Source organism: Mus musculus, chromosome 5 (assembly GCF_000001635.26).
Source record: "Mus musculus strain C57BL/6J chromosome 5, GRCm38.p6 C57BL/6J".
Classification (NCBI taxonomy): Eukaryota; Metazoa; Chordata; class Mammalia; order Rodentia; family Muridae; genus Mus; species Mus musculus.
Window position 1 is genome coordinate 117,735,887 of NC_000071.6, and position 24,095 is coordinate 117,759,981.

Genomic DNA, 24,095 nt, shown 5'->3' on the forward strand with positions numbered 1-24,095 from the left:
TGGAAGGTGATATCCACTTCTGGTTCTGGCCAGAAGAGTCTGCTTCTTGCTCTGCTCTACCACATGCCCTCACCGACCCTCCCCCCTGTGGGGCAGCTCCCACCTCCTCCGCCATGCTGGGCTCCTCCCTCCCATTGTTGCTCTTTTGACACCATGGCTGGGCCAGCATCTAGGACAGGAAGGCCATCTCCCCTGAGCTCAGTAGAAGAACGGGGTTCCCAAAGTATCCCTCTTTAAATCAGGAGTCTGCTTATTTGTGAAATCATCTTTCCTGGGGGCCTCCTAGAAAGTCCTAGAAAGATGTGAAGATTCAAGGCAGAGACCCAAATGGGGAGCCTATGGCCTCCCATGCTGGCGAGGGGAGACCCTGGATTCTTGTACACAATGTGTCAGTTCGTAAGTAACATTCTTGCCCCGGTCAAGGTGACACCAGGAACTCTCAGTTCTGTGGCTTGTCAAAGAAGCTTCGAATAATGAAGATGGCCTCCTTATCTCAATCTCCAAACTGCCAATGGAGAGGGTGTCCACACTGAGCAGGCACATCATGGGAAAGGATAGGAGAAGTGCATCTTGTCCCCAGTCGACAACTGGCCTGTGACCGCACCTCTGCTGAACTACATGGAAACTGACCATGGTGTGTGTGTGTGTGTGTGTGTGTGTGTGTGTGTGTGTGCGTGTATGCGTGTGTGTTCATGTGTGTTCGTGTGTGTTCCTTCCCCCCAACCCCCAGTTCACAGAGCACCACAGCTTCCAGAGATTTCTGGTAATTTGCCCTGAAAACTTGGAGAAGTTTCACCATGGCTCTTTTTTCTGAAGTGCATGCTCTGAACTAGGTGGGCTTACTGCCTCAGTTTCCCCATCTGTCCTGTGGGAATAGTCATAGCACCTCAGAGAACAAGGAAAACCAAATCTTAAAGAGAAAGCAAGAGCGAGAGAGGAAGAGAGCCAGAGAGAGGGGGAAGGGGGAGGGGAGGGGGAGAGAGAATGCAAAATAAAATAATTTAAAGATGAAATGGGTCATTCTGGGGAACACCACCAGAGATTATCCTCAGGCCTCTACACACATATCCACACATGTGCACGCACTTCCACACATGTAAGAAGCAGGATTAGATGAGACAATTCAGCTACTGAAAGTCACCTAGAAGCCTCTGCAATGTCCCCCACACCCTAGATAACCCCCAAAGATGACTGCCCCATCAGGATGCTACTGATCTTGACAAGGAACACTTGGTTAGAAGTGGTCCCAAGTCAGCCCAGAGCCCCTGCCCTGGAGTGACGCTCTCTAGGAGCCAACCCTGACTATCTTGTCAATGGACACCCCCATGCTTATTCCTCTGTTTCTCTCCATATAGTCTGCTGTAATCTATTCCCCCACTGCTGGTCTCCTCCATGGGACTATCCACTCCGAGCAAGGGATCTCCTTCCTGTCTGTCACCTGCACACACTGTCTATGCATTGAAGGGAAAGTCTCCCTCTTGATCTAAGCCTTTCCAAGCTGTCTCTGGCAGAACTTGATTTGTTTCATAGAAAGCAGAGCCTTCCAGTTTAGAGCCTTTTGTGGGTCACAATATCGAACTAGGATTTGGCTTTGTTTTGTTTTGTTTTGTTTTTAACATTGTTTCCTGATGTGTTTCTCTTTGTGTCTATTAAGGAGTCTGGGATGGGGGAGGGCGCCTGGCACTCCCTGTGGCAATAAAAGTAGGCTATGATTGAAGCTTCTTTTTGTAATACTGCTGTCCTCCGTTTCTTGTTGCTGTAATGAAATGCTTCAGCCTGGGAAGGTTATAGAGATTAAAGGATCATTCAGCTCAGGACTCTTGATGATGGGTAGCCTAAATGCGTGGCTCCTGTACCTGGTGAGGGCAGCCACAACAAACAGCAGGTGTATCATCTCCAATCTCTTCCTCCATTGTAGCCTATCAACGCCATCACAGGGGCCCACGTAATGGCCTCACTTAGACCTAATTCCTTTCCTAAGGCCTCATCTCCATGACCATTCACAGTTAGGTTGAGGGGTTAGGTTTAGAACAAGTCAGTTTGAGGGGACACTTTGAAACCATAGCAGATAGCTGGAGTGTTCAACCCCCGTCTGTTATGCACAGGGGATGAATGACGTCGCTGATCTAGCAAGCGGTCTGGAGTGGCCATGATGGGCAGAATCCTGGATGATACTGCAGGCCGAGCTCAGAGATGCTGAGCATGTAAGGATCAGGGCTCAGGAAAGAGCACATCCCAAGATGCCTTTAAACGGTGTTCTGCACTGGGCTTCTTGGTGTGAGGAAATGCTACTGTGGCCTGCAGATCTGCAGTGAGCTGGAGGTCTTACCTCCTGGGGGGGGGCTTTTGATCTTGAATGATTTCTCCCCATGCAAGTAAGACCAGAGAGGGTGAATGCCATCAAGTATAGTACAGTACCAGGCCATAGTGAGGGTGACAAAGAGAGTGTAGCATGGCCAGAGCCACATATCTCAGTCCTTAAAGGGTCAGGGCAGCCCACTTCTGGCCATTTAACAAATATCTCAGATCCAGTGGCAGTAGGAAGAGAGACAAAAGAAAGACCACAGAGAATATGTGTCTCCCTCTTCCTTCCTGCTCTCTCTGAGCTCTGCAGCCATGTTTGTCAGGAGGAGGAAAGACAGGTGTGAGTTGTCAAAAGCCAAGCCCCAGGGCTGGGGAAATAGCTTTTGAGAAAGTACTTGCTATTCAAGTCTAAGGACCCCAAATCCAGCTCTGTAAAACTCCCCGTTTGCATGCTGTGGAGGCAGAGACAGGTGGATCCCTGCAGCTCATTGGCTAGCCAGGTCAACCAAATGAGTGACTGACCCTGCCTCAAAACATAAGGTAGAGGGCAATTGAGAATGATAACTGCTGTCACTCTCTGGCTCCACATGCCACCTCACAGCACCTTGCCCCTACACGCAAAGCCAAGACCTTCTCCCCTGGGGTCTAGCCTCAGCTCATTCCGACAACATTTTTTTCTTGCCCAGCTTGGATGTGAGCCCCAGGCAAACCCTTCCTTAATGGAACTCGATAATTCTTCATTTCCCAGGAACATGCTGGGTTACGCAGGTGACAAATTGCTGGCCCTTCCCATTTTTATAAGCAGCTAACCTGGCACTTTTTTTTTATTATTCTTATAAACTCGCCAAAGTCCTGAGGTTTAATATCATCAGTGTTAGATTCATGGAGGACTTGGAAGCTGGAGATTGCCTGAAGCCAGAATTTGGTAGAGTGTTCAGCCTGTCACTTGGAATATGATTTATTGGCTTCAGGGACAGAGAAAGAACATGGGGCAAGGCAGTGGGATTTTTGAGTGTTGCAAAGTTGGGGATGAGATGCTATGTCATTTGTAGCAGACATTTGTAAATCACCCTGACAACTGGAGAGCTTTAGAAATAACAACTGATTTGTAAAAACCAACTGCCTTGAGTACTCAAGGAATTCGAAGGCTGGGACAGTTCCCACCAAACACTGGGACAAGCTCTTTGGAGCCTGGCCTTGACTGGGTTACTCAAACACCCCATACAGCATCCTACCTCAGGGCCTTTGCACTGGCTGGGCCAGCAGCTGGAACTCCCCCCCCCCCCCAGATTTTTTTCATGTTTGGCTTCTTCATTAAGCTAACCCTAACCCTTCCCACAAGTACCTCCTGACCTATATATATTGTGTATCCCAAATGGTGATCATTTTATCAATGGTTCTAAGAGTCACCATTCATGCACCAGATAGAGACTGCGCCTGCATGGTCTCAGTTTGTTGTCACCAATCCATGCTAATTGCCCACTGGATTAGTGTCACATAGCTACTGTGACAGGTAGGCAGAAACAGAGAGTTTAAAGGAATAATAAAAAAAAATCCGTTTTGGAAGTCAGATGTGCAGATGGGACTCTCTGAGTTAAAATCCCAGTGCAGGCAGGGATTCTCCCAGGGACTCCTGGGAGGGATCTTCTTCCTGTTTCTCTGGCAGTTGCCTTCCAGAATCTTCCAAGCCAGTACTTATGGTCTAGATCCATGATGCATTGCTCTGGCCTCATCCTCTCTCAGAGCTGCCTCTGGCTCTTCATTCTCTTTCCATTGGAGCTACAAGATGGTGCAGAATTGTCCCATCACCTTACCTTAAATTGGTCACATCTGCAGCATCCTTATATGCCATGGATGGCACTTAGTGGGACACTGTGGTTTGGGGATCTCTGTGTCAGCTCTTAGAAGTGGCTGACCTCCGAAAACACCAGCATTGTCCTCAAACCCTCCCCCCCCCCCCATTGTCCACATCCGCTATGGGTCCATTGGGCTTGCTGGTAAGCAGATAGGCATACAGAGAGGGTGAATCCCTTTCATGGTTACAGTCTGGGTCAAGGGTGGCCACTTTAAACCAAGACCCTTAAAGGTTGACCCTGCTGGATGAGCTGGTCCCATTCCTGACAAGCCTATGGCAGACAAGCTTACAACACAGATTTTCCAGCCCAGGGCCATCTTTGCTAACAATTCATTGCACTTCTTAGATCAAAAAAAAAAAAAAAAAAAAAAAAAGTTCAAGGTAGCCTTGGGGCCACTGCCAGAAGCCAGGCTGGGAGAGGTAGGTGGCTTGCAGAGAAGGCAAAACCCTAGCAGTCTTTGTGCCTCTTTTAGGAGAAATGATTTAGTTACCCAAGAGGGATATGTGGATATACATGTGTGCATGTATATGTACCAAGAGGTGGCATGGATACACACATGCATGTGTGTGCATATATATATATATATACACATACTGTCTCAGAAACTAAAGGAGGACTGGTTAAAGCCCTGAGCCACTGAAGCACCTTCTCCTGACCTCCAGACTAACCGCTCCCAAGCACGCAGACTCCATTCATCTTCATTGTCCTAGCGGATGGTGGCAGAGATGTCATAGCTGTACTTACTGAAGATCTATGTGCCCCAGGGTCTCAGAAGAAGATGCTGTGAAGCAAGCAGTAGGCTCCTGAGCACAAGTGCCATGCAAGGGCCCTGGTTCCCATTGCCAGCTCTGGATGAAGGAGAGACATCTGCACAGCCATGGTCTTAGCAGCACTGGGCACACTGGCCAATATGTGTGCTGGTTAGCTTTAACTGTCTCAACTTGATGCAACCTAAAGTCACATGGGAAAAGTCTCAGTGAGGGACTGTCAGTACAGGTTAGCCTGTGAACATGCCTATGGGGAGTTGTCTTGATGGTTATATGACATGGGAAAATCTACCCTGAATGTGAACCATACCCAGTCTGGGACCTGGACTCCTCTCTCCACTCCTGATGGTAGATATAGCATAATCTGCTTCCTCCTTGACCATCCTCAGTGATGAGCTATGACCTAGAATTGTAAGCAGGATAAACCCTCCCTCCCCTGCGTTGCTTTTTGTCAGGGAGCCACGGCCACAGAAACAAAACTAGAACAACACAGAACCAGCCTGAGTCTTCTGGTGAACGCACAGGGCATTCTTCAGCCATTTAAAGAGAGACTCTTGCATTCACAATCCACCAGTGAGCCTGCAGACACTATGCCCAAGGAAGGAGACAGACATGGAAGATGAATATGTTTTTACAGGAAAACCTTCAAAAGTCCCACTCAACCAAGCATGGTGATTCACATCTGTAATCACAGCACTTGGGAGACTGAGGCAGGAGGATCTGGAGTCCCAGCCTAGCCTGGATTACACAGAGAGACACTCTCAAAATGCACAGTCTGGGGTGTAACTCAGTGGTACAGCTTACCTAGCATGCATAAATTGGATCTCTGCACTGAGGCAAAGAAGGAAAAAATTCACACTCTTAGACAAGTGATGTGAGCTGGCCAGAGACCAGGGATGGGTGAGGGGTCTGGAGAGATGCTGGTCTAACAAGATAAAATTTCTTAGAACTAAGGTCAAGGTATCCATTGTTGTCATGGTAACTGGCTGATACATATTTATGTGTGTGTGTGTGTGTGAGAGAGAGAGAGAGAGGGGGGAGGGGGAGATCATCACTAAGAACAGTGTTTATTATTAGCCCAAGATTAGTATTTAAAGTACTGCATATGCTAATAATCTTGAATTAGTCACTCCAGAATGTTTATATTCATCAAAATCTATTGTATACAATAAATAAATGCAAGTTTAAACCTGCTTATTGAAAAGAATCATCTCAGCCGGACCAGGTGGCCAAGGGCTATAATCCCAGCTATTTAAGGGGCTGAAGCAGGAAGGTTCCTCGGTTATAGAAGGATTTGAGGGGTAGCCTGGGCAACTTAGGGGTACCCTACCTCCGAGAACTGGGATTGTACCTCAGTTGTAGGATGCTTGCCTGACCTGCCCAAGGCCCCTCCTCAGTGATGATGACAACAAATCCCTTTTGACACTTGGCTTCCTTTGTGGAGTAGAGCTGAGATCACACTGTGGTGACAGGAGATACCCTCCATGGGCACAGGCACTGTTTGTTTATGTGCTACCAAGAAAGACAGACAACACCCATGGTATGCTGCACGGTGACTTACTGCAAGGCACACATGCCCTGCTCTCTGAGATGCTAAATATGAGTGTGCATCTTGGAGTCTTTGAAATGGCATGAAAATGTTGTCCCGCCTCCTGGCATAGGTGCTGGCTTCATATAAAGCCCTCAGCATGTGTGAACCCTATCTCACAGATGAGGATACTGTGGCTCCCCTCAGGTCATGACGTCATGAAGCTGGCTGTAAACAACTGGAGAGATGTGAGGTTATTTTGTATCTTTTGCTCTCTAGCAGCATCTTCTTTCAGAGAAAAGCTGGGAGAAGTTTTGTGTGTGTGTGTGTGTGTGTGTGTGTGTGTGTGTGTGTGTGTGTGTGTTGACATGTGGCTGTGTAAGTGGGTAGGTTTGTCCTTCCCACCCTGCATCTCAGTATCTGGTCCTGTAAAATGGGAAGAGGACCCAGACAGACCTCGCAGGATTCATGGAGGTCACACTGATCCCAAGTGTGCAGACTCACATCTTCTCTCGCCCATCCTCACATCCCCACTGTCCCAGAAGTGTTTGTAAGGGCCCCAGGGTCAGCCTCATTCCAGGCTCTGAGCCAGCCGGTTCCATAGACATTTGAGCTGACTGGGTTTTCTCCCCTAGGCCATCAGAGAGCTCAACATTGGTGGGAGCTCTCCATCTTGTTCGTTGTTTGTTTTGTTTTGTTTTGTTTTGAGACAAGGGCTCTCATAGCCAACAAGCTCAGAAGCCTGCCTGTCTCTGTCTCCACTATGCTGGGATTACACAGTGTAGGTTCTGGGGATCAAACTTGAGCCCAGGTTTTTACAGGGCAAGCATTTTACCCCCTTGCCATCTCCCCAGGTCTTCTCACATACTTTTTAAGTTTTTTTTTTTTTTAATCAAATGAAGACCCACAGGCAAAAGTGTCCATCTCATCAGGGCAGAATAGGGTAGCTCTGTTCTCAGCTCTCAGATACAAACATGCAGCTTTTCCTTCCAAAGCAGCTCTTCTGATACACAGACAGGTATATGCAGAGAGACAGACAGATACAAAGACACACAGACAGACAGACACACTCAGAGGCACACATAAATACACAGAGACACTGGCACCGCTCTTCCGGCTTCCAGCACACAGGCCAAGAGTGGTCTCTTCCAACAGTCTCAGGAAACTCCTTCCACACGGTGAGCTTCGCCCCGCTGTCTGCTGTCATGTGTTCTATTCATTTTATACAGCCATATGACCATGTGTTGTCGGGTGGCTCCTTCATCGAGTCCCTAGTTTCTGTTGATGAACACAGACTGTGTCTTAGCTTCCGCTGCTGTAATAAAGTGTAATGGACCAAGCAGCTTATAAAGAAAAGAAACTTTGTCATCTGTTGGAAGGGTGACGTCTGAGACCCAGAGGCCAGCTCGCTCCAGCTTTGGCAAGGACTCAGAGTGTTGCAGGCAGCCACCTTCACACTGTGTCCTCCCATGGTGTCAGGTCACTGGTTGAATTCTCTGGAGCAACTTTCCTAAGGCTCCCCCTCACCATCTCTGTAGGTTCACACCCCTCCCGGCCATCACACTGGGAGTCAAAGATATCGGCGCAGGAACTGAAGTCTACAGTTATTTAAGGCTCTTACAGATTACTTCCAGGCTGGGACAATGGCTACCCTGTAGGTTCTTCTTTCTTCCATCCATTTAAACCCCTAACACTAGATAAGAGAGATAGAGGGGAAAGGGGGTGCCATTATCATTACTTCCTGCTGATTCGGAGCATCGAGTTCCTTGGGGCAAGTTTGATTTTTGCCATCAGGATATCTAATTTTTTTGTTTGTTTGTTTCTTCTTTGTGCATGACTATTTAACAAACGACAACAAACCGCCACCAACCAGTTGGGACCCTAGCATTTATATAACATCTGAAAAGTCCCCAGGATTCCAAATGTCACACAATTGTAGGAACTATCTGGAGCTGGCAAAATCACGCTCCTTCTAGAACAAGAGGCATATCAGTCAGCTGCTATGGACAGTCTGAAGCAGCCCCATATCCCACACATGGGATGAAAAGAAAAACATATTTCCGTAATATTTCTGTGTGTTTGTTTGTTTGTTTTTTAAAGAAACGGAGATTCTCATGACATGAAAGCTATTAGAATTTTTATTATGTTGTAGTTTGTATCTGAGGGTAAATGTGGGTGTACCTGTCTGCTAGGCATGTTTCCAGGGGAGGAACTGTTGGCCATGGGCTATCTGCATATTTGGCATTCATAGATGAGTCAAATCATGGCTGTACCAGTGTCCACTCTGACGAGCATCCCCAGATAACTTAGCATAGTGAGACAGGAAGCAGCCACTGTCAGTGGTGGCCGAGAAGGGGACTTCACGCGGTCATCCTGAACCATAGATTCTGGGAGTCTTGGAGCCTGGTGCAATTATTCTCTCATCTGTGTGCAGGAGGGAGGGCTCTATAATGAGTGTAGGTGGCCGCTCGAGAACGAGGTATCCAGGGGAGGGAATCCACCCACGGTCGGTCTTCCATCTCTGATACTTAAATGTCAACAGAGCCAAATTGGCTGCTCAGCCAGCCCTTCCTCCACCTCTGCTGCTAAGGCTCAGCAAACTTGCCGCTGTGCCCGCCAAGAGGGGACACAGCCTTGAGTCATCTCAGACCACTTCCTGCTCATGCACTGGGTGACCTTGAACAGGTGATTCAGCCAGCCTGTGAGTCAGCTGCTCTTGGAACCTCACCCTGGGGGCAGGTGAAGAGACAAGTCCTCGACCAAGATCATGGATATGGAGTGGATGGGTGGATGGATGGACAGACAAGACAGATGGACAGGGTAGAGAGACAGGGCAGAAGGGATACACAGGTAAACATGTCATTTCTCCTTTTGCACCTGTGTGATCACTATTTTATCGATCATAAAGACCTTGAGGACCTACTGTGTGTTGTGCAGGGAACAGTGCCTACATTTTGACACACCTACTCCTGGTGGTGCAGGAAGTCAGTCTCTCTCTCTCTCTCTCTCTCTCTTTCTCTCTCTCTCTCTCTCTCTCTCTCTCTCTCTCTCTCTCACACACACACACACACACACACACACACACACACACACAACTTTATGATGCAAAAGCCAACTTATTTGTCAGGAGTACCCAGGGTTATGCAGCACTCATGTGACAGATCAGAAGCCTAATCCCATAGAGTCTGAATTTTGTCCCCTAACCAGTGAGCTGGACTTTCCATCAGATGGCAGACAGCAGGCAGGACTCTATCTCATCCAGTCCTTCTAGTAATCTACAAAGCAGGTTTGTTCTGACAGATAAGGAAGCTACAGCCCAGAGGCACTGGCTAACCCATGCCAAGGCTTTACAGAAAGCAAGATCCAGGACTGGGGTTTGAACTGGGATTCTCTCTGATAGCTAACACTCTCACTTCTACCTGAATAACACAAATAATCCCAGGCAGGTCCAGTGTGCAGCAAAGGCTGAACTGACACCAACGGAGCCCAGAGCACTTTAGCAATAAAGCTGTAAATGAAAAGAAATGCATTCAAGCTGTTAACCTTATAGAGATGGAAAATTAATTATCATAATAATGGCTTCCACACTTCTATCCAATGCTGGCTTCTGGAGGCTCTACTGGAGACAGAATTCACTCTTGTGTTTATTTATTCACTCATCCCTTTGGTGGCTCCCTGCAGCACCTGGTCTGTGTATGTCAGGAGTCAGGCTCACTGGGAAGGATGAGAAGGAGAAGCAGACAAGATGCAGAGTGAAAAGGTGTTGCTACCACACAATGTCCTTTCCCAGCCTGTCATTCATTCTAAACTACCAGTCCCTGAAACAAACTCAATGAGGCTCTAGACGGGCTTGTATACCCTCCGTCTAGACGGGTGTCCAATTGAGCGCCATTATCCCTACAGACACGCCCTTCCCCACCCCATGAAAGGACTGTGCCATTTGCCAATGACACTCAGCACACAGCAGCCACAGCTTTGCTGCTTCTGTCCCTACATTGGGACTCCCAGCTGGGACACATGGCAGACAGTGCAATCTGAGTGGTGTGAGGGACCTAAAGTTATTGGTGTATGACAGCTTTCCCTTGAGATGGGAAACACACAGGCCTGTAATCCCAGCAGCTGAGAGGCTGAAGCAGGAGGACCATGAGTTTGAGGCCAACCCGAGCTGTATAGTGACAGTCTGTCTCCAAAAGGGCTAAGGGGGAACTGGAGACTGTTCGGTTCAGTGCAGGCCTTATAAGCCTGTAGGGCTGATTTTAATCTCTTGGAACCTGTATAAAGAAATATGCATACTCTCAGCGCTAGCAAAAAATGGATGGATTCCCTGGGACTCAACAACCAGCCATCCAAGCCTACATGCTGAGCCTGAACTTACTTAGATCCTATCTCAAAAACAAAACAAAACCCCACAGTGGCTGGCACCTGAGAAATGACAGCAAAAGTTGTTATCTGGCCTCCATATGCATGTGCACACAAGTACATGTGCACCTGTATACACACGTGTGCCTGCCTGTACACACGTGAACATGCATGCACTGCACGTATACACATACACATACTCATACTCACACACACGTTCACACACACACACACACACACACACACACACACACACAGAGCAGGGTAGGTAAGCCTACTGTCTTCTCTTAATCACTGTCTATTCTTGTAAAGAGACACCATGACCAAAGCAAATACATGAGAGGCCATTCTTATTCAAACCACCCGGGGAACTTCTGGACCTGGATAGATTTTGCAGGCGTCTACACGGCAGGAAGCACCTGGCATTCCTCAAGAATCTACATGGACATCTTTGCAGGTCATCACCCCAGAACCAGCTCTGGAGTTCAAGTGCAAGGCCTTTTACTGTCCCATGGGCATCATGGTGACACATCGGCTCAGCTCTTCGTGACCTCTGATGACTGATGTATGTGGACCAGCTTTCTCACCACTAACGGTCATTTCCCTGGATGATCTTGTTCTTTTTACCTTGCAGCCTCTGTAAGGGACGGACACTCTACTCTGTGGTGAGGGACGCCAAGATTGTCTTGGATGTCAACAAAACCAGGCAGATCGCGCAAGAGATTGTAAAGGTACTGTGAGTTGTAGGCCCCCTACCTGGACTTAGAAAGATTCAGCCCCCTCTCACCAACCCTTCAAGGATCCTAAGATGTGTGTACAAAGAATCTGTAAAAATACAACCTTTAGGAATACTGTCCCAAATGTGTTTTCTGGCTAGCATCTCATAACCATGACACCTGGGTACAGGGAAAGGCCAGTGAGTATAGGTGAGCCCCACAGCTATCTTAGATAGTAGATCCATTCCTTCCAGGTCACTCTGATAGAAGGGAGGCTCATTTTTGGCTCATGGTTTAGATCATTGTCATAAGAATGATAGGGGATAGCAGTCCAGTTCATAATGACACTCCGGTCATTACCAGACAGAGATGGTTCAATGTCACAGTAGCTCAGAAGGCAGAAAGTGAGACAGGAAATGGTCACAGATAACATTGCCTCAGAGACCTGCTCCAAGTAGCCCTGTTTCCTCCAGTAGGCTCCACCTCCCCAGAACTTTATAAAGCAGTCACCAGTTAGGTGAAAACATTCGCCTGAGGGGGACCCTTCAGAGTCAGACCGTTACCATTAGCAACAGTTATACCCGAGTCCTGGAATTCCCATGAACACTCAGTCATCTTGTCTCTCTGAAGCCAGGGAAGCATCAAGTTGCTGGGTGTTGCTTTGGGTGAAATCAGATAAGCCATCCCAAGGCTCCCAACAGCTGCCTTCTTGGTGGGTTGGACTCGGGTTCTCAGTTCCCATCAGAAGTTTTTGGAGTGGGCTGTAAGAGCACAGATATGGGAACTGCTCACCGAGACCAAAAACAAAACAAAACAAAACAAAACAAAACAAAACAAACAGTCTAAACATTTTCTAATTGTTTACTCTTGAGCTAGACCGCCAATGGTTCTCCCTCTGTGTTCCAGATGTGGGGTCACGAAAGGTCTCTTGAGTGTCTCAGGTCATTCTTTGTGGCTGTGTTCTGAGGGACAGAGGGAGCAAGGCCCCTTTAAAAAGGAATTGAGGGGAAATAGCTCTTGGGACTCCTTTCTCGAATGTCCTCATCCTTTCTGGTGTCCTACTCCCCCTCCCCCCACCCAGTCCCCACCCCCAGGACACTTTTCCTTCATTTATTCTACAGGAAGCAGATTGGCTCCAGAGACAGCTTTGCAGGGGTCTGGGGGTGATGGTGGGCTGTGACCCACATGCACTTAGCCCTCCAAGCTCCATGGGTGGACCCTACATCCTTGAGGTTCCAAGTGGGGGTAGCAAGGAAGTGCCGGGGTTATCTCTAAGGAGTCTGTGTCTCCTTGTCGCTTACAGGGCATGGGCTACCTCCACGCCAAGGGGATCCTTCATAAGGACCTCAAATCGAAGAACGTCTTCTATGACAACGGCAAAGTGGTCATCACAGACTTTGGGCTCTTCAGCATTTCCGGGGTGCTGCAGGCTGGCCGGTAAGAGGTGACAGGTGACAGAGGGGTTCTTGATAAATGAGCATCACAGGATGGGAGCACACCCCAAATGTCCTGAGTGACTCGGATTGGGGGTTGAACCTCTCTTGGTTGTGGAAAGTTGTGGCTAGGCTCCCATGCCAGTCAGAGTCGCCCAAGTCATTCTCTTGATCCTGTGAGCCTTGCTTGTTTGTCCTGAAAGTAGCACTTTTGAGAGTGTACCACAAAATCCCTAAACCTCACAAACTCTTGACCTGGGCTGGAGGGCTTTCCTCTTTGCCTAGGGAAGGGGTTGGCTTTCCTAGGGTGGGTTCAGCCAAGCCCTAAGCTCCGAGCTGTCTTAGGAATTCATTTTAGTCCAGCAACCAAAGACAGCGATGGTTTTAGGTGCCAGGTGGGGTTCCAACAGTTCTTCACTGTGGCTGTGGCCAAGGTAAGCAGTCTCTGAATTTGAGTTTATTTGAAAATGCCTTCCTCCTAGCATCCTTGTAAAGATAAAACAGGAGAATACAGGACAAGCATCCAGCACAGGACCCTGAGTAGCATCAGACACTGGGCAAATAGCTGTCCTGCTGTGTTGTAATTAGCATGCATTTGCATATACCTCCCCAGGATCACCCAGGGAATGATTAACCATCTTTAAGTAATTAACTCTCAGAGGCCACTCACCCTGGAGCCAGCCACATTGAGTCAACCATGCAAGAAACAGCTTGATCCCAAATAAACAGCCTATAACTCAAAAGGTCTGCCCTCTCGGATTTTAATTTGGAGTGTGTGCTGTGTACACACGCACCGTGCATGCATACATCTTAAATTCCTGCATCATCTAATGAATGGCCTCTCTCCGTGGGGAGACACCGCTGTGATTTTTTTTCTCATGGTGTTTAACTTTCTGCTTTTCTGGAGAGCCACAGTTCTCTGAGGGACATCCTCCTGTCTTCCCAAAGGACTTTATCCCTGCTGTGAGCTACCTTTGAATTTGAGCCAGAATGCTTGAAATTTAACAGAACATGACATAAGCTGTTTCTGAGTGGTATACTAACATACAGCAAGCAGCCTTGGTTTCTGCGTTCAGGTGTCACACACAAATACACACACACACATCCAAATGGAATGTTCCAGGTTCTAAAACTACGGCATGAAGATACGTAGAGGGAAGCAAACAGATCAGTAGACACAAGGAGAGAGTGAGTCAGTGAAGGAGCAGGTATGGCTCCTTCCTCCCTCTGTCCCCACAGCAGTACCAAGGTCCCTGGCTTATTGAGAGAATCATACCTACTTTTGTGTGCCAGGACCCAGGAGTCAGAGCAGGGTTAGGGACACAAATGGTGACGTCACTATGAACCCAAGTATTTACATGGGACGAATGGAGGCTGGATAAGTGTTTTCTTTAACTAGATTTGGAATTGGTCAAAACATTAGATCCGTCCCTCCTGGTGACCTGTTCCTCACTGTGAACAGAATACCTGGCCCAAACAGCTTAAGGGAAGTAGGATGTATCAAGGTTCCCAGATTCTTGGATTCAGCATGGCTGCTTGGTCCCATGCAGTTGGGCAGGCATTTAGGAGGCAGAGCCCAGGTGGAAGAGAAACCTCTCTGCCTCATGGCTGACAGGAAGTGGGAAATGACAGACAGGAAGTAGCTGAGGATGACTCCCTGGGAAACTCATGGCACCCCATGACTCACTTCCTTCAGCGAGGTTCTGCCTAGTTGAACCTCCCAAAATAATGCCACTGTCTGGGGACCAAGCCTCCAACGGTGAGCCTTTGGGGACCACTTCACAGTTACAATGTAACAGTGAGCCTTTAGGGACCACTTCACAGTTACAATGTATTGGTGAGCCTTTGGGAACCACTTCACAGTTACAATGTAATGGTGAACCTTTGGGGACCACTTCACAGTTACAATGTAACACCTGTCTACATCTGCCTGCCTACCTCACTGAGGAAGGTGGGGGTGAGAGTCTCTGACGATATTCCTCTTCTGCTCTGTTGCTGAGACCACACTGCAGAGCTGGGGAAGAGGAAGAGGGAAACTTGGGCACTTTTTCCTTCCACTCCTCCTAGAGACCTCAGTGGGGGCACCAACCAGGAAAGGAATCCAGCCAAGTTAAAGACAAGAAATCTTCTTGTCTTGTCCAGACAATGGCTACTCCTTCACCCCCATCCCACCCTGGCTGTCAGCACGTGTCCATCTAGTGTCAGGAGAGGTAGTAGATTTTCAGAAACAGTGCCAATCAGGAGCTAGCAGGAGACCCCATTGAACATGGAACATTTGGAGCCCTGCCCAGCAGCCTGGGGATGGATGCTGGGAGCTGAGCTAAGAAAAGAGTCAGAACTGTGGGCAACAACAATACTGTGAAACCTAAGTTCCCAAGTCTGTGTCTCTGTTCAGCTAAGCAGCACATGGCCACTGAGAGCTTTGTGGGGCACTCATCAACTGGGGTTACTCTAGCTAGGTAGCAAGGTGGGGTGCTGATGAAGTACACGGGTAATATTTTCTCCTGTTTCTTCGGCTTCAAGATCAAGGCCTTGCTGACTATTTCTGCAGGTTTATAGATGGCTACTGTGTCCTTGTATCTTCTCTCAGATGGATGGAGGGGAGCTTAGAGAAGAGAAGGAGGGGGCAGAGAAAGAGCCAAAACGCTCATGTCTAGCTTTTGCTTCTGGGCTGACTAGTTTTGTGTCAACTTGACACAATCTATAGTCAGCAGAGAGGAGGGAGCCTCAATTAAGATTAGGCTATAGGCAAGCCTGTAGGACATTTTCTTAGTGATTGATGCGGCGGGGGGGGGGGGGGGGCAGCCCATTGTGGGTGGGGCCATCACTGGGCTGGTGGTCCTGGGTTCTATAAGAAAGCAGGCTGAGCAAGCTGTGGAGAGCAAGCCAGTAAGCAGCACCCTTCATGGCCTCTGCATCAGCTCCTGCCTCCAAGTTCCTGCCCTGTGTGAGTTCCTGTCCTGACTTCCTTTGATGATGAATGTGGCTTGGAAGTGCAAGCTGAATAAGCCTTTTCCTTGCCAAGTTTTTTATTTTGGTGTTTCATCACAATAATAGCAACCTTGACCAAGACAGAAGTTGGTACCAGAAGTAGGGTCTTTCCCTGAGGCCTCCACTCCCCTTATTTCGTTTTGAAGCAGGTCTTTCCTTAAGTGTTTTATCTCCTTGAGCATAGGACTCATTACACTCCATCACACTTGCTGGTAGTCCTCTCTTCTCTAACTGTCCCTTTGTATTTCTCTTTGTCCAGCTTCCTCCTTTTCCTTATAGATCTGCAGGATCTCCCAAGGCCATTAATCTAAAACTCTTCAATTTGGCCTCAGGCAGATTTTTAGGACAAGGAATAAAAACAGCCTCATTCTTTGCCAAAACATCACAATAACAACCTCCAGGTCACTTACTAATATTCTTTCCCTCTGGAACTTGAGGTGGGCCCCCACAGTTCAAATTGCCCTCCGCACCATCTTTCTTGCTCCCACTAGGAGAGCTCATTAGTACTCCTTAAAGTGCCCAAATCCTTTTCTAGTCTAAAGTCCTCCACATTCCTCCAACAAACAGCATGGTCAGGCCTGTTGCAGCAATACCACAGTCCCTATGTGGTGGTTTGAAGAGATATAGCCTCCATAGACTCTTGTGTTTGAGTGCTTGGCCCATAGGGAGTGACACTATTAGGAGATGTGGCCTTGTTGGAGGAAGCATGTCTCTGTGGGGGCAGGCTTTGGGGTGTTCAAACTACATACATACATACACACACACAACTGCACACACACACACACACACACACATACACACACACACACACACTCCACCTCCCACCACCCACAAATAAATTAAGAAATAAATTTCAAAGGTTTAAAAAGTAAATACATAACACAAAGAATAAATTACTGTCATATATTCATTGTACCAAACAATGAGTTTCACTGTGACGGTCACATGTCTCTGTATCATGTACTTCCCTCAAATTTAGCCTCCAATGGCCCTCTCTGTGCGTCTCCATTCTTTCTGGCTCCTTCTCTTTCACCAGTAGTGCCTCTTTCTGCTTTCATGTCATATAAAAATTTTATGTCATTATTTTTATGTCATATAAATTAATGAGCCTACAAGTCCTACCTTTAGTGATAGTCACTCTGAGAGTCTAGACTTTAACATGAGAATCTGAGGGACCATCGGAGTCCATAACAGCACAGGATAGATGACAGATAGGGACTTGCATTCAGTGAGTATGCACCCGATGTCCTGAGCCTCTGGAATGGGTAGAGTGGTAGGAACAGGACTTCATATAGAGCAGCAACAGTACTCCAGACCTGTCCAGGATATGAAGGGCTGAGTGGGGTCTTTCTCCTCAGGGTTGCTGTCTCCCAGAATACCCCAGAGAGCTGCAGGGAGGGGGTCTAGCATCAGGAGTGACCACAGAGATGTGGCATACTGCAGCCACTTACCACGGTAACACCCTAGGCTTAGCCAAGATGAGCCCTGTGTTCTTACCTGTATGGGCAAGAGAGTATCCCTCAGGGGGTTAGCTTACAAGCACAGCGAGTCTGACAGGTAACATGGCATACAGTAGGTCTCAGCAGAGGAAGACCAGCCTGGACTAGAAGCAAAGAGGTGCAATGATGCAGATCCCTGCAAAACAGCTGTTCTGCCACCCTCAAGAAAAAGTGTCACTTAAGATGCCAGCCCTGCCATGCCATCCACATACAGCCCATTATTAATCATAATAATAATCATAATGAAGATGATTTGGGCTTGTCATTGGTGGGCCAGTTGCCACGGGAACAGGACACCCTGGGGTGAATGTACTAACCCTGCCTCCTAACCCTCTCCCAGGCATGTGCCTATGCCAGCCCCAGGCTAATGACATTTATCTGCCTGACACACACACCCTCTCCTGTCCCAGAGGTCCACAGTCCACCAGCCTTGGTAGTCCTGGCCATGGCTGGGAATGGTTGTCTAACTCATTTTCAGTTCCGTCTTCTGCCTTAGACATTCTTACTTTGGACTGTCATCTAAACTCCATCCCTGAGTTCTCCAGATAAATGGATATATTTGGTGGAGGTGGGGGGGAATGAGGTATGCAATCATTTCTACCCAGTAATCACATAGCCCTAGCCCTGGAGGCTGACGAACCCTAAACTAGACACTCTCCTATTGCCGTAGTTATCTGAAGTATAAATGAATGTGCCCATTTGGCACATGGAAAAATAGAGACAAGAGTCTTCCTGAGACCTCACAGCTAATAAGCATCAAATGTATTGCTAAGTCTTTATGTGCCAGTAGGTATTCTTGACTCTAGAAGAAAGATGCCATTCAACTCTGCCAACCTCAGGATTTGCTGGAGGGTCTGGGCCCTCCATACTAACAGGAGACACATAGTATAATGTTCTTTGTTCTCAATAGAGGAGAAATTCTTGACACTGGAATCTGGATCGTTCTCTTCTCTATTGTGTATTAAATGGGTGTCTTAGTTAGCTGTGAACAGATACCATGACCAATGCAAGTCTTATGAAGGACATTCAATTGGGGCTGGCTTACAGATTCAAAGGGTCAATCCATTATCAGTGTGGGAACATGGCAGCATCCAGGCAGGCATGGTGCAGGCAGAGCTGAGAGCTCTACATCTTCATCTGAAAGCTACTTGTGGAAGATTGACTTCCAGGCAGCTAGGGAGAAGGTCTTAAGCCCAAGCCCACAGTGACACACCTACTCCAACAAGGCCACGCCTCCCAATAGTGCCACTCCCTGGGCCGAGCATATACAAACCATCATAATGGGTAAGTTTCAATGGGAGCTATTCTTTCTGCTCATGGACCTGGAGACATCCCTCATTGCTATAGTTAGGGAGTGTGTGTGTGTGTGTGTGTGTGTGTGTGTGTGTGTGTGTGTGTTGCTTCCAGAAACTACTGGGTGGAGACCAGGGGTCTCAATGAAACATGGTACAATGCATAGAAGAGCCCCACCCCACAGAGAAGCATCTGTGGTAATATAGAGCACTGAGGATGAGAAGCCCTGAGTTAGAATAGATTTAACAGTGGCCATCTGACTGCCCCTGGCTCCTGGTATAGGAATACAGGCAGTGGATGAACAGCCCCTGTGCTGGATAGAGAGGTAGCCCAAGCAGACCCCCCCCCCCCCGCAATTCACATACAGTAGCGAGCTGAAGCTTAGTGATAGATAGCCCCAGCTCAGTCTCCTTCCTTCAGCCACTGACTAGGGATCTCTCAATAGCTGCTTATCCAGGTGGATCTACTGTGTACCCTCTGAGAAGAGAAATAACTTGGAGAGCTCTACATCTAGGCTGTTCCTAGCCCCTCTCAGCCAACTAGCAAATACATCAGCAAGTCTGGAACCCTGAACCCCCAAACTCCTGCCACCCCATTAAGAGTTTTCTTCTGTTTGCCCAGGGTTTCTAAGAGTGTAGGCATTGAGCAGATTTTAAGGAGAGAATGAACAAGCGCTTTCTAGCTTCGTTTTAATGTGTATTGGAAAAATACTAGTTTCTATTTATGGCTGTGCTAAAAGTCATTTATTAAAATATATTTAAGTTGTTTTATTTTTTTTTAAAAAGAATTGGTTTTAGTAAATCATTATCTAGATCTGGGCTGCTAGCCAGACAGGTGTAGCTGTGTAGATCCAACCTTAATTAAAGTGGAATCAGGGGCTGCGAGATGCTCTGTGGGTGAAGGTGCCGACTGCCAAGCCAAGTGACCTGAGTTTGATCCCCGAGACTATCACGCTAGAAAGAGAGAACTGATTCCTGCAAGTTGTCCTCTGATCACCACGTGAGCAGTGTGTGTGTGTGTGTGTGTGTGTGTGTGAGTGTGTTACACATTAAAATAAAATTAAGAATTTAAGGTGGAATTAAATTAATAGCTCACCCCTTGGGGCTGGTGAGATGGCCCAGCAAATTAACATGATTATCACCAAGCCTGAAGACTCAAGCTCAATCCTCAGGACTCACACAGGAGAAGGAAACCAGACTCCAGCCCTCTAGCCATGTGTCAAAAGCACATACACACACACACACACACACACACACACACACACAGAGAGAGAGAGAGAGAGACAGAGACAGAGAGACAGAGAGAAACAGAGACAGAGAGAGACAGAGACACAGAGAGACAGAGACATAGGGAGAGAGAGATAGGGAGAGAGCAAGAGCAAGAGAGAAGAGAGTAACTTGGAGATTATGAGTGGACTCTTTATATTCATGTACAAGTACAGTGGGTTATACTTGGACTGGCCTCCATGAATCCTCTCTCTGTGCCTCACCCTGGGTCTCAGGCTCACTGGAGGGTCAAGAAATGCCCTTGGAGGAAGGTAGGAAACCCCGACCAAGGTGTTTCTGGGACTTGCGATCAGTGCTACAAAACACGCCTCATCTTGGTTTTGCCTTTCCAGGCGGGACGACAAACTGCGGATCCAGAACGGCTGGCTGTGTCACCTGGCCCCAGAAATCATCCGCCAGCTGTCCCCTGACACAGAAGAGGACAAGCTCCCATTCTCCAAGCACTCGGATGTCTTTGCGCTTGGGTAAGAGTGGACCACACCCCTGCCTTTGACTTCCATGGTGTGTGGGTGGGGCTACTGCCTAGTGACACCTTTGGAAGAGACAGGGCACATGTTAGCAAGGACAAGGAGATAGGGTTTCCAAGTAAGCTTGAAAGTGGAAAGAATAACTGTAACACATTTGCCTGTCTGGAGTCTAACCAATTTTCCAGCAATGGCAAGTTACCCTATTCATTCACTCATTCATTCATTCATTCATTCATTCATTCATCCATTTTGTTCATTGTGTATCGATTCGTTGTTACATTGTTGCAACATTTGTGCACCAGTTGGCCAATGAGCCCATTCCAAGATGGCTGCCCCTGCTCACTCAGCTGTGGTCAGTTCTCTACCCTGCTACTCGAGGAGGCTGCCCAAGCATGCGCCCAACATGCCAACGAAGGGCCTTGTTGTAATTATGAGCTTAAGCCTAAGGAATTACACAGCATCACGCCCACCAGATTTAAGTTTCCTTTTTTGAATGATATTTTTTACATGCAACAGGGTGCTTTGGCATGTTTGTACTTTGCATGATGATGGAGACCAGGGAAATTCACATGTCTGTCAGCTTGCAACTTTCTCTGCCTTCAGAAGCATGCTCAAGTTTCCTAAATAGGAGAGCAACTCTAATTAATCGGAAGGTGCTGTCTCCTTCCGGGGGCTCCTTGTAGGCAAGCCACTAAGTGCAGATGGCCTTCAAGGACAGGAAATGTCCTCTCTGCCATTTTCAGTTAGGAATGGGTTTTAGAACTTATTTGGCTTCTCCTTTGCAAGGTGCTGGGGATGGGAGCCGGGGCCTTGCGCACATGCTAGGCAAATGCTATACTTCCGAGTGGCTTTGACCTTTCTAGGGAGATGGTTCAGTCACTGCTTGTCACACAGTCTTGAGGGCCTGAGTTTCTAACCTTAGTGACTATATTAAACAACAGGGTGTCTGGGTGCTGGGGAGGCAGATGCAGAAGGGTCCCTAGAACTCAATGGCTAGCCAATCCTAGCTACTTTTGTGACCCTAAGCCTAGTGAGAGACCCCGCCTCAAACAATACAGTGGAGAGAAATTGAGGTGAGATAGCCAACATGACCTCTGACCTCCACACATTTATACAAACTTGCACATGTGTGTTTATAATCACAAGTATGTTTGCATATACACATAAGCACGTAACACATACATACAGAGAGAGACACACACACATACACTACCACCAACAGATGAGAAGAAGCAACCAGGAAATTGCTGTACCACATCCCTTAAATAACCTCACTGTGCCCATCCCTAAAATAGCCCTTATTCACGGGATGGATTTGGAGAGTTGGGAGAGAGTGCTGGGAACACTGACAAGGGAAGCTGCAAAGCTTGTAGGTTTTAGGCAATCAGACCTGTCATCCCTAAAGCGCATTAGTGAGGCAGTCAGTCTCCTGTAGAAAAGTGCCCCACTGAGCCCTCACCAGCAGCTCCACCCCCGCCCCCAACTGTGCATTTTAAGAAGATCTCAGTCCCCAGAGCTCCTCCTTTGAGCCCCTTGCAAAGCCATCACTTGCTCTAACTAGTTAATGCCCAGATCTTTATCTAGTTAGATATCATTATCTGGAACCAAATTGCTGTAATTAAGTTGGTATATTTTTACTGTGAATTTAGCGAAAGAAAAAAAATGTAATTAACAAAATGTACTAGAGTCGGTAATTGGTTTCCCACTGGAGTTTTCGGCTATAACTTTTTTTTTTCTTTTCTTGAAAGTGAATTTTCCTCTTAAAAGTTGGGTTAGGAAGGAAGTTTTAATGAGCCTCTTATTGGTGACACTGTTAGATTGCAAAGGACCCCTTGCTCTCAGACTCCAGCCAATTAGGAGCATCCCGTTGCCAGGGAACCTCATGTTCAGGAATGCTTTAGAGCACAGAGAAACCGGTAAAAGTGTACTTGAGCACCGCGTTCAGCTTTTCACGGGTATGGTAGCCCACGGTCTTCACAAACACCTTCCCAAGTTGGCATCACGCTGCCCTGGGTTGACTGATGTGAAAAGCAAAGTCAGATGGCTGTTACCTACCATGTGGCAACTGGTGGCAGAGCTGGGACTCAGGCCAGGAACACCCTCATTCTGTGACCGGAGCTTTGCACCGAGCAGCCCACAGACCCGGGAGCCAGTCACACTCAAGGTCCCCGCTTCTGTCTGTTGCAGATTAAGCTTAATAAAAACCTATGCAGGAACTGGGGAGATGGCTCAGTCCTGTGTGTGTACCATGCAAACGTGAGGACCCGAGTTCAATTCCTAGAACCCACCTAAAAAGCAGAAAAAGGTAGTACCTGCCTGTGATCCTAGCACCAGGAAGGCCTAAACACATAGACCCCTGGAGATTTCTGCCCAGGCCAGATGAGCTGATAGGGTCCAGGCCAGTGAGAGACTCCAAAAAACAAGGTAGAAGCAGTGTGTGGCAGTACATACCTTTAATTCCAGCACACAGGAGGTAGAAGTAAGGCAGATTTCTATGAGTTCAAACTCAGTCTGGTCTAGATTGTAAGTTTGAGACTAGCCAGGGTCACATAGAGAGACCCTGTCTCAAATAAACAAGGTGGACATAGCAAGGACTGACACCCGAGGGAGACCTCTAGCATCCGCGTGCATGTGCACGTAAGCACATAAGCACAGACACACGTACATACATGCCCACATCGGCACATGTACACACGAAAGAAAAAGATAGAAGACCATCAGTGAGCTGAAGTCATGGCTTGGGCTCTAGATGGGGCACGGGGGACAACGGACCTTGAGTGTCAACAACTGGTCGAAGAGATGTCTGAGTCACCCCGTTTGTTGTAAAAGACTAGCTCCCTGGTCAGTCCCTTCCTGTGTACCGGAGCCAGCTCACCTAGGCAGGGGATGGTCCACCGGGCCAGCAAGTCAATCAGCCAATCAAAGCATCAGAGTAAAAAGATGCCCTGAGCACTAGGCATGGGGCTCAGCGGGAAGTGCTTGCTTAGGGTGTAAGAGGCCCTGAATCCTGTCCCAGCAACTCAAAACCAGGCCAATCTCGCCTTCCTCCAAAGACTGTGTCAAGCTGACCTTCCTACTCCCACACTGAGGCCATATGAGACACTGGGTCCCATCCCCAACACCAGAGAAAATAAAATCCAGAAGGTATTTTTTTTCCATTTATTATTTATTTTTAACTTTATTTTAATTTTGGGGATAGTATATTTACATCATTTTCCCTTCGACCTTCATTTTCCCCACATTTTTTCTTTTTCAAAGTCCTGGTCTCTTTTCCCATTCATTGTTATCTCATACGTGTGTACATGACATACTTATTCTTAAACATAACCCGCTCAGTCTGTGTAATGTGACTTGCATGTATGTTTTCAGGGCTAACCATTTGGTATTGGATAACCAATTGGTGTGCTCTTCTCTGGGGAAGACTGTTTCTCCCGCCCTCAGCATCCTTAGTAGCTGTAGTTCTTTGTACAGGGTGGAGACCTTCTGGGCTTTCCCAACAGCCTGTTGCTGTTGTCCCTGCTCAGCTTATGTTTGGGCAGCACGATTAGGAGCCAGGGAGATAATTCAGCAAGTTTCAGGCCATCTCGGGCTACATA

General features: G+C 47.6%; 1 protein-coding gene across 4 annotated transcripts in view; it reads left to right on the forward strand.

Moving 5' to 3' along the window:
* Ksr2 (kinase suppressor of ras 2) overlaps window positions 1–24,095 on the forward strand; it is a 353,995-nt gene that overhangs the window by 321,885 nt on the left and 8,015 nt on the right. For all 4 annotated transcript variants that reach the window (NM_001312914.1, XM_006530393.4, XM_006530394.4 and 1 more), the window contains 3 exons: window positions 11,449–11,545; window positions 12,834–12,967; window positions 20,365–20,496. In NM_001312914.1, the coding sequence (NP_001299843.1) occupies window positions 11,449–11,545; window positions 12,834–12,967; window positions 20,365–20,496 (363 nt within the window). The remainder of the gene's footprint in view (window positions 1–11,448; window positions 11,546–12,833; window positions 12,968–20,364; window positions 20,497–24,095) is intronic.